At 42.0% G+C, this 9,976-nt stretch overlaps 2 protein-coding genes across 3 annotated transcripts in view; both read left to right on the top strand.

The window, feature by feature from the left end:
• dlat (dihydrolipoamide S-acetyltransferase (E2 component of pyruvate dehydrogenase complex)) overlaps positions 1-5,119 on the top strand; it is a 24,164-nt gene extending 19,045 nt beyond the window's left edge. Inside the window, 13 exon segments of the mRNA XM_033326344.1 lie at positions 202-364; positions 632-758; positions 945-1,132; positions 1,252-1,393; positions 1,528-1,596; positions 2,089-2,153; positions 2,155-2,202; positions 2,703-2,836; positions 2,904-2,976; positions 2,978-3,018; positions 3,234-3,396; positions 3,520-3,656; positions 3,744-5,119. Coding sequence (XP_033182235.1) covers positions 202-364; positions 632-758; positions 945-1,132; positions 1,252-1,393; positions 1,528-1,596; positions 2,089-2,153; positions 2,155-2,202; positions 2,703-2,836; positions 2,904-2,976; positions 2,978-3,018; positions 3,234-3,396; positions 3,520-3,656; positions 3,744-3,873 — 1,480 coding nt within the window. The 3' untranslated portion in view covers positions 3,874-5,119.
• A 152-nt stretch (positions 5,120-5,271) lies between these two features.
• Positions 5,272-9,188, top strand: zgc:165604 (immunoglobulin domain-containing protein). Of its 2 annotated transcripts, none has more exons than XM_026344532.2 (8): positions 5,272-5,744; positions 6,487-6,598; positions 7,220-7,374; positions 7,531-7,597; positions 7,691-7,822; positions 7,961-8,116; positions 8,376-8,498; positions 8,581-9,188. In XM_026344532.2, the coding sequence occupies exons 1-8, from the start codon at positions 5,715-5,717 to the stop codon at positions 8,781-8,783; spliced, it is 978 nt and encodes a 325-aa protein (XP_026200317.1). In that variant the 5' UTR covers positions 5,272-5,714; the 3' UTR covers positions 8,784-9,188. The 2 variants fall into 2 exon arrangements, with proteins under 2 accessions (XP_026200317.1, XP_026200318.1); XM_026344533.2 differs by having other exon boundaries at positions 5,676-5,744; positions 5,891-6,598; positions 8,581-9,187.
• Positions 9,189-9,976: the final 788 nt, after the last annotated feature.

The raw sequence follows: 9,976 nt of genomic DNA, 5'->3' as shown, positions 1-9,976 counted from the left end.
ATTGCTACTGGCATTTCTGTATCTACACTTGTCTTGGTGTCAAGTGGACATTTTACAACTGAAAACTGAATTTTTACCTACTGATTTCTTGCTTTCAGCATATGATTTTGTACTTTGTGAAGTACTATAGCTTTCAACATGTGATACAGCTTGAGCTCTATGTAGCTAATGTCTGATATATTCATGTATATTTTCCTGCAGCCCAGACCTCATCCCATCTTTTAAAGATGTGACTTTAGACTCAATTAAATCAGCTGGTGCCACTCCTTCACCAGCTGCCTCTGCTCCTTCCCCTCCTCCACCTACTGCTGCTGCTCCTTCTCCACCTGCAGCCCCAGGCAGTTCTTACCCACCACACATGAAGGTACATGAAGTACATGAATATTCTTACATACAGTAGTTGCTGTGCAGTTTAGTGAAGTAAATCAGTCATAGTGTAGCCTTAGCACTAGTTGTATGAGTTTGTTTAGTCATTAGAGCATGTTGCAGAGAATAAAATGTGATCTCAACAGTAATTATTACAGCTGTTGTGAAAATGATCTGGGACTAGGCTGCAAGCTACAGAGAATCATCTCTTTGCCTTTATTGCTTTAAGTAGTGAGTGTGTGTGTGTTTGATGTGTGTTTTACAGATTCCGCTTCCTGCCCTTTCTCCCACCATGACAATGGGGACAGTGCAGCGCTGGGAGAAGAAGGTTGGAGAGAAGCTGAGTGAAGGAGATCTGTTGGCTGAGATCGAGACTGACAAGGCAACAATAGGTAAAAACCAAAATTACTTTTCTCAGATATCTGACATGTCTGTGCACTGGGAAATGCTTGTTCTTATTTTTATCTCGCCATAATTGATTTTGCTGTTGTTTTGCATCTGAAACCATCAGATTTGGTGAACCTTCAATTTCCATTCTGGAAAAACTCAATAAATTTCCCTTTTGTGTTGGTGTGTAGGCTTTGAGGTGCAGGAGGAAGGATATTTGGCCAAAATCCTGGTGTCAGAGGGAACTCGGGATGTCCCGCTGGGAATGCCGCTCTGCATCATTGTAGAAAAAGAAAGCGACATCGCTGCCTTCAAGGATTACGTGGCAACTGGAGTGGCAGAGGTTTCAACACCTTCTCCAGCTCCAGTAGCGGCACCAGTGAGACACATTTTAATCTTTTGTATTTAGCGCATTGCACTAAATGTGGTCTCATTACTGTTTTAGGATGACTTCTACAACCCTAAATAGATTAATGACTATTTTCTGTTATTTTGTAGATTGCAGCTCCAGCTGCTGCAGCACTCAGTCCTGCTCCTGCTGCTCCTACTGCTGCTGCACCCAGGAAGGGGCGCGTGTTCGTCAGTCCACTTGCCAAGAAACTTGCTGCTGAGAAAGGAATTGACCTGGCACTGGTTAGTGGTAAGTGACCAAATTGCAGGGGGTTAAAGCTGTATCTTGGTAGAAGGTTTATTATTTCTGATGAAATACTAATATAAAGCTGGAGGATGCAATGTTAAAATATTTTTTTTTACATGAAGCTGTTTTCTGTTCAGGTTCTGGTCCTGAAGGACGCATAACCAGGAAAGATATTGAGAACTTTGTTCCACCGAAGGCTGCACCTGTAAGTAAAGTCTCCACTTTGTTCTGTATATGTGACTTCCAATTAGTGATTCTCATTTAATCCAGTTTAATTGTATATTTACCTTTCATCATTAGTGCTTTGTAGAGTGTATTTTATGTAAATGCAGAGATGAAACTGTGTAATAGATTAATAATTTTGTATTTTATTATTCAGTGATTTTGTCTCTAGCCTCTAATGTAAAGCCTCTAAAGTTTTTTCCTTTTTGTTTGTCTTTGAACTGTTCAGATTATGTGCAAATCTAAAGATTCAGTTTGAAATTGTGAAACATCTTTTTCACAATTGGAGACATAATAAAAGTTTGCATTTCATTTGGAATTTCTGTTTTTGTATGCACAGATGTTAGTATGTTACAGTGAGCGACAAGATTTGAGTCCTTAAAAGTTGTCTCAGAATGATGGTGTCATGCTTCGTGTGCTTGAATGTTTTGTGGTAACTAATTTTGATGCCAAATAAATCATATCCATTGACAGGCCAGTAGCTGCTGCTCCCACTCCGGCTGCAGTTCCAGCTGCTCCTGCACGTGCCGCAGGCTCCTGGTGCACCAGCTGGGACCTTCACAGATATCCCTATCAGTAACATCCGCAAGGTGAGAGAAAACAAACATCTTACTCAGTATTGGTGGTCCACTATGTTCGATAACAACTTGTTCTCATGCTCAAACCCCTGATAGTTAGGTGTAATTCATGATATAATCTTTGTATGCGGGGTTTGGTGCTGGTGCTTTTTCACAGTGTAGCTTATCGCTGACCTGTGATTGTACATTTTGCCCTGAAGACACGCACCCCATTCATCACAGGGACTCAATACACCTTGTTCCTCTCCATGATAAATTATAGATTAAAGCTGAAGAGCATACAGTGGCAAGAAAAAGTATGTGACCTCTGAAATTTCCTTCATCTAAGTCAAGAACATTAACAAATATAATGTGTAAAATAATATCACATAAGAAATTGACAGATCTTTCATGTCTTTATTGAAAAACAGTTAATTCCAAGGGTTCACATACTTTTTCCACTAGCACTATGAGGTTTTTATGATTGTTCTCATTAAAGACTTGTGACCACTGTATATGTTTCCCTTCTGCAGGTCATTGCTCAAAGGCTGATGCAGTCCAAGCAAACCATCCCCCATTATTATCTGTCTGTAGATGTCAACATGGACCAAGTGCTTGAGCTACGGAAAGAGCTCAATGCTGTGAGTTTTTGTCTCTACATAGATGTGTAACAGAATGAACAACAGGAAACCTTTCATTGAACTCAAACAACTGGTCTTCTTCTTTGCAGGAAGTCAAAGAACAAATATCAAACTTAGTGTGAATGACTTCATCATCAAAGCCAGTGCTCTGTCCTGCCTCAAGGTTCCCCGAGTGCAACTCCTCCTGGATGGACACTGTCATTCGACAGTTAGTAAACACACATTAATAGTCAATTCTAAGAATGAGATAAGAATTATACTATAACATTTTGTCAGATATTGGTTTGTAATACTGTAGCTGCAATATACTTCCACTAGAGGGCACTCAACGATCAGACATATTTTCAACTCCGTATAAGCGTAAGGGTTTTATTGACCACATCTCTGTGCTCATAAGTTCTGTTTGTTTTTTAATTCTTGCAGGAATCATGTGGTAGACGTGAGCGTAGCAGTGAGCACAGCCAGTGGTCTGATAACGCCCATAGTTTTTAACGCCCACACTAAAGGACTGGCTGCCATCAGCTCTGATGTGTCGGCTCTCGCTGCCAAAGCAAGAGAAGGAAAACTACAGCCACATGAGTTCCAGGTACAATATATCGTCCAAGGCTCTGTGTAGTTGTTTAATTTCAACAGTTTGGGATGTGATTAGTCTGTCATTAGTGAACCAGTCAACTGAAATGACCTTCATCAATGTGTCTTTTTCCACCAGGGAGGAACATTCACTATCTCCAATTTGGGAATGTTTGGCATCAAGAACTTCTCAGCGATAATCAATCCTCCTCAGGCCTGTATCCTCGCTGTTGGTGGCTCAGAGAAACGGTTGTTGCCTGCTGATAATGAAAAAGGGTCAGTGCTGTGACTGCAGTACTATCTCAGCTCGGACATACAGCTTTTCAAAACTCAACGCTAATGCAGTGTGTTTGGGTTTTGCAGGTTTGACGTAGCCAGCATGATGTCGGTGACACTAAGCTGTGATCACCGGGTGGTGGACGGGGCAGTCGGCGCACAGTGGCTCGCAGAGTTCCGCAAGTTCCTGGAGAAACCCATCACCATGCTGTTGTGATCAGACTGTACTGCCCATTAAAACTGCAGCAACAGGCCAAGACTTCTCGCTGATGTGCTCTGATTGGTCAAACGTGACGTGGCTTCACCTGTGATTGGCCGTGCTGCCACGAGGTCACTCCCAGTTACCCTAAATGGGATGAGGCAGAACTCACTCCGCTTACCTGTCTGTCTCACTGTCTCTTCTGTCTTTCCTCTTGCTCTCCCACACTTGTATTCTATTTATTGAGCCCCTCTCATGAGACACCAGAATTAGGTATAATTTATCCTAGAATAGAGACTGGCCATATGTCACTAAAACACTGAAATTATTTTCCAAAGGGAAGTGTTACATGTCCAAGAAGCAAGCTTATTTATCCCAAACTGTGTGTGTGTGTGTGTGTGTGTGTGTATATTTCACACAAAACAGGAAGTGCTGGTATCTGTGGGTTCCAGTCTTTTGAATAAAGGGTTGTGATATTTGTCTGCATACAGACAAGTAAATCGAACTAAGTGTAAGTTAGAGTCTACACTCTGAACTACACACACACACACACACACACACACACACACACACACACACACACACACACACACAGACACACACACAGACAATTATGATTGAGTTTAGTTTAGTTTTTATGCAGGTTAATGACACAGAGGGTCCAGTATTTTCTCCTGGGAGATGAAAACAGTGCTGTATATACAGCACATGCTGGTGAGCAGTTTGACAGAAATAACCAAGAGAAAGAGAAGAAGAAAGATGAGGTCCTCCCAAATAATTTATAATCCGTACAGACCTGAGTAATAACAAAAGACTTAAAGAAAGAACTAAACGGTTCTGCCAGTCCTCGCTCTATTTTCTAGTCTCAGAGTAAAACACTTACCTTTTAAAATGTTCTGTACTTCTCAGCTGAAACGCACAAAGCTGGTGCTGGACGTTATATAATATTTGAATAAACTGGGGGACGTTGAATTTCAATTTGGGTTTCGAATTCAGCAGTTAGTTAAAAACAGGATTGGTATTTACAATGTGGTCCCAAAAATGGGACTCATTGTAGAATTGTGTGAAAGAAAAAAAACAACCCAATAACTAGGAGTTTAAGAAACTACTGAATTCTTCTACAGTTTTTTATTCGTGCCACAAACCAAATACCTGCAGACAACCTCCTTGTTCATCTGTTTTCCCATTATATTGGGGTCAACTATCACTGCTGGTTCATGATGGCCCATATACAAATAAAAAAACAAATCCACAGAACCTGAAACGGGATCCCTCTGCCTCCTTATTCATGAACATTTTCTTCTTCTGAGCTGTTCAATTAGTACGCACAACTGTTGTCTTAATATTTTTAGTCTATTTTGTCATGTCAGCAATATGTCAAATTACTATGGTAACATTTATTAGGAGGAGAAAGAGAAAGATGTGTCAAAACAAGCTGCAACAAACTAGCTTGTATCAGTAATGGGAAGATACTGACCTCATTGAGTTGATGTAATAAAAGGTCAAATTTGAAAACGAGAAAAGGTCACATTGCTTTGCTGCATTCACCTCAGGAACCTGCTTTTGATTCAGTCGGACATTGTTATTTTCCTATTTTTATTTCATTTGTCAGCTCAATCTGCCTTTAATTTAGTTCAGTGATCAACAGATGAACCACTGTGAAGCACTAAGCCACTTAATAGTTCTACTTATCTCACTCATTTAGAGACCAAACGCTGATATGTGTACAGCTGTAGATTCATCTTCATGTTTTAACTGCCTCGAATTTTGGCCCTCGTGGCAAAACTGTCAACATCAACATATGACACTGAGCTGTGACAGGTGGAGTCACTCGGAGTCGACTTCAACATATTTGGAGGATGATCGCTGGAGAACGCAGATCGACTTCCGTGAGTCACGAATATCTAACACCATCAAAAAGCAGCAATGAAGGCATTTTGTTTAGCCCGTAGGTCATAAGAGGATGACATCCTCATCACCAGATTTGTGTCAAAAACGAATCTTTGAACTTTCTCTCACACCTCTGACAACCTAGAATCTCTGACTGCCTGGAGTTTAGGAGCCACTGTAAACAGAGACATGTAAAACCAGCTGGTCTGTGATGGAGCGACTTCTGGGGAAAGTGTAGTTTGTTTTTCTTATCTGTACTGTACGTGATACTATCACCACTGTGTGGTACAGACAGTTTCTAGCTTTGAGTAAAAGGCTTCAACCGTCCCATACTCTGTAACTATGAGGTTTTCCATTCAAGTCTAGATCATCATCTTATTGACCTCATCAAATCCTGATCAGATCAATAGTCATTAAACATAGTTTGGTATAGAAATGAGTTGTTGGATCATAACAAATCTTGACTAATTAACAAGGAAAAGCTAATTTTGTTCATGCTGCATATTCCACACAAACCCATCTGGATCTCTGGTGGTTTGAAGGGAAAAGATTTGTGCATCTGTCTCAGCTGAAACTAGCTCCTTAATAAAAAAATCAGTGGGCAACTTTCCCTGATTCATGTCCAAACAGCACTGCAAGATGAGGCAGAGAAAACCAATTGAGAGTGGAAATAAGGGGGTGGAGGGGTAGCTCGCATCGCTCAATACATTAATCACGCATGCCTTGTTTTTTGGCCATCAGTTTGTACACAGCGGAGAACGGGCTGCCTCTCCGTGTTTCCTCTCAGCTATGGGGTCTCATAGAAGATGGATGCTCTGGACTTGGTGTGTGTGGTTCTCCGCTCAGGAAAATGGTGAGCAGGCTTAAGCGTTGATACAAATTCATTAATCAGGACAAGTTAGATGGAAAATGTTGCTACTTTTGTACGCACTGATGAATTAACCTTATACGCAGCTTATTTTCTAGACTTTTTTGCATGGACTCTGGTAGAAAGACTAGTACTGACAGACCTCCACTCTGCAGTGTTGACCCACAACCTAGTGTTAAACAAAAACTGATCCCTAAAGTGTTTGTACAGACATGTTTGACTGTAACATATTTAGTGCAATTTATGAAATAAAGGTTTGAGTTTGCATTGGCAGTGTATTTGTTCATATTATTTATGAATTACTTAACTTGTGATTTTCTTTTCTCTTCATTTTACTGAGACATTTTAGAAACTGGTCATCGACTGTGAAGTGGGTTGTTGTTCCACTTTGCCTGTGATGAGTTTGGCTCGCTCTCAGAGCTGTCACATGTAATTAACAACTAATATGCAAGGCTGAATTCCCCCCCAACACAAAAGAGCAGGGCAGAAAGGAGGGGGGGGGGAGGGTTCATTATTTCAGTAATGAAGGATGAGAAGAGGAATGAGAACAGTAAAGGCCTCTCCTATGATGTGACTTTTTTTTTTTTTTCTTGTTGATTGACTCAGCCGCACTCAGAGTGACCATGAGCGAATCCAATCTGGAGGTGGTCCGAGGCGATTTTGTTGTGATGCCCTGCTCCTTCTTCACGTCCAGCCCGCTCTCCAGACTCAACGTTATCTGGACCCTGGCTCCCTTCTCCAGTCCAGAAACGCCAATACAGGTCTGAGAAGTTTCATCTGAAACTTGTTTGTCTTCCACCTTTCTTCTAGTCACACAGCAGCAGGGTTTGGTAAAACTACACAGCACCTTCTATAAAACACATCCAGCTTGTCTGCGTTTTAAATGTGTGGACTGCTGCAGCTGCTCTCACTTCCAGGTGATCGTCTATGACCACGGACAGGTGATCGAAGACCCCTCCCTCATCGGCAGGGTGGGTTTTACAGGTGACAGCCCCGCTTGCTTCTGGACGTGTTTAGTTGACGGTGTTAAAAATGTTGAAGAGTACGTTTAGAAATGGATTTGATTGTTTTCTGCAGGTATTCCCTGGAGCGCAGATATTGTCTTGAATGACACCCGTGTGTCAGATGCTGGTATCTACCGCTGCATGGTCAACAACCCACCAGAGACAGCAGATCCCGGGATCGGAGAACTGCTGCTCAGTGTTCTGGGTGAGTGTCTCTCCTCCACACACACACACACACACACACACACTTCTAAAAATACAATCTGTTTTAGTCCGTATCCTGCTGCCTGCTCCTGCCTGTTGCCAGTTTTGACTTGACTAGTTAAAGCCACTATTTCTGTAGCACCACCTTCACTGCCTGCGTGTCAGTGGGATGGAGATGCTGAGAGTGGAGGAAGTGTCACATTGTCCTGTGCGGTGGCGGAGGGTGTACCGACTCCGGAGATCCACTGGGACAAACTGAGTCCAGAGGAAATCTCACTTCCCATCAACATGAAGGGTCAGCGCCACACTTTATTTTAAATCTGTTACATCTTCACTCTAAACGAATCACAGTCGTATTATATTGTTATTTAAACAAATCTACTGAATGAAATCATCATTTTATATAAAGGTTATTTTATTAAGCTTCTCCACAGAAGATGTTTTCACAGCACGTTCCTTAAAGCTTGTGCTTTTGAATCACATCTTTCCTCCTCTTCAGTTTCTTCCTCCTCTCATTAGTCCAGTCATTCATGTGTCTGTGTCCTCTGTCTCAGGGGATCTGTCAGGCTCTGTCCAAATTGTCAACGTGTCCTCTCAGACGTCCGGCCTGTATCGCTGCTCTGCCACCAACCTCCTGGGAACGGAGAACTGCTACGTCAACCTGTCCATCTACAGCAGTGAGGGCCTCTTATTTTAAACTTTCTCCCTCTAACATCTACATGGTTTTGTTTTTTCATTTGTTTTCGTCTGTGTCTGCAGCTCCAGACAGGTCGTCGGGCATGCTGCAGGCTGTGCTGCTGACCTTGTCCATGAGCTTGGTGTTGCTGGCTCTGCTCGTGCTCCTCCTGTGGCTCCGCCGCACGGGACCCAACAGGAAGTGGAGGGAGGGGAAGGAAGAGGAGGAGGAGTGTTACAATGAGATACGGTACACGGCGTCCCTGATGAAGCGCTCGTTTGTCTGATTTCTCCAAATCATCCACTGGAGTAAGAGATGTGCTCCAACCCAGGTTTAAAGCAAAAGATTTCCAAGACTGTTTCATCTAGATAACGGAGTTTTAGCATGTAGCCATTGCTCCTTCACCTCTACAGTTTGAAATAAATGTCCAAGTTCTGACAAGTTTGGCATTTTATTTGAATGAAGTGGTTGAACTGTATTCAGGTTTTTCACAGTTTCAAATTTAAGAGGCCGTTAAAAATACATGATAGAAAAAAGCCTCATCTTCACTTTCAGCATCCCGGCTCTTATCACCTGTCAGCGCTAAAGCCTCAACATTAAACCTTAGTATCAATAGCTATAGAAGCTGAAAACACTCCGACGGCGTCTTCGGTGTTTGTGCAACTAAAGCCTGAACTGCACCAACTAACCTACTGCATCACACACAGACAGGAGAGAAAGTGCTCTAATAGAATAAGATGATGTCGCTTGAGGCGACATCTCCCCACTAAAGGTTTCTCATGGTAGAACATCCCTGACACTGGCTGTTTGTCCCGGATTCAAGTCTTATGTTTATAGCAATACGTAGATTTTTTGTATAAGGTTCTGACTACTCTGAATGGTTAGACGCCTCTTCGGGTTGAAGATGAGACTAGACCGACACTCTTTAAAAAATTAAACTTGCAAACAGCTGCTTCTGAACCAATCCTGCAGTTACAGTTTGATTTACTCGTCTGTCTTTTTGGCCACCTGGCGAATCCAAACCTCTTTTAGCCGCTGTCTACCACCTCCTGAGAGAAACACCTGGTGCTCTATTATGTTCACTGTGTGACTACAGTGGTTAGTTTGTGTCTGAAGGCAGCTGTGCGCTGATGCCAAACATGACAGTGAGTGTGGGGGAAGCAAAGCTAAATAACAATTAATTAATTCATAATTTTAAAAAGCTAAAATATTTTGATTCTGGTCAGAATGACTCCCTTTATTTGTAAAATATTTAGAACCAGACTGTTGTACTGTAGGTTGTGTTGCTGTTGAACCGTGCTGGGTTTTATTTGTAGAGTGTAACACAATTCAACATCACCACTAACTGAGTGGATCATCCAGCTGAATGGACACCTCTGTAAAATGGAGCATTACAGTCTTCATGAAGTGTTTTAGATACTTATTGTAAATGGAGTCTGACGTTCAAAAGTTTTCAAAAACACAAATTAAGGCAACGTG

Source organism: Anabas testudineus, chromosome 14 (assembly GCF_900324465.2).
Source record: "Anabas testudineus chromosome 14, fAnaTes1.2, whole genome shotgun sequence".
In the NCBI taxonomy this organism is placed as follows: domain Eukaryota; kingdom Metazoa; phylum Chordata; class Actinopteri; order Anabantiformes; family Anabantidae; genus Anabas; species Anabas testudineus.
This window is presented reverse-complemented; position numbering and strand designations above follow the sequence as displayed.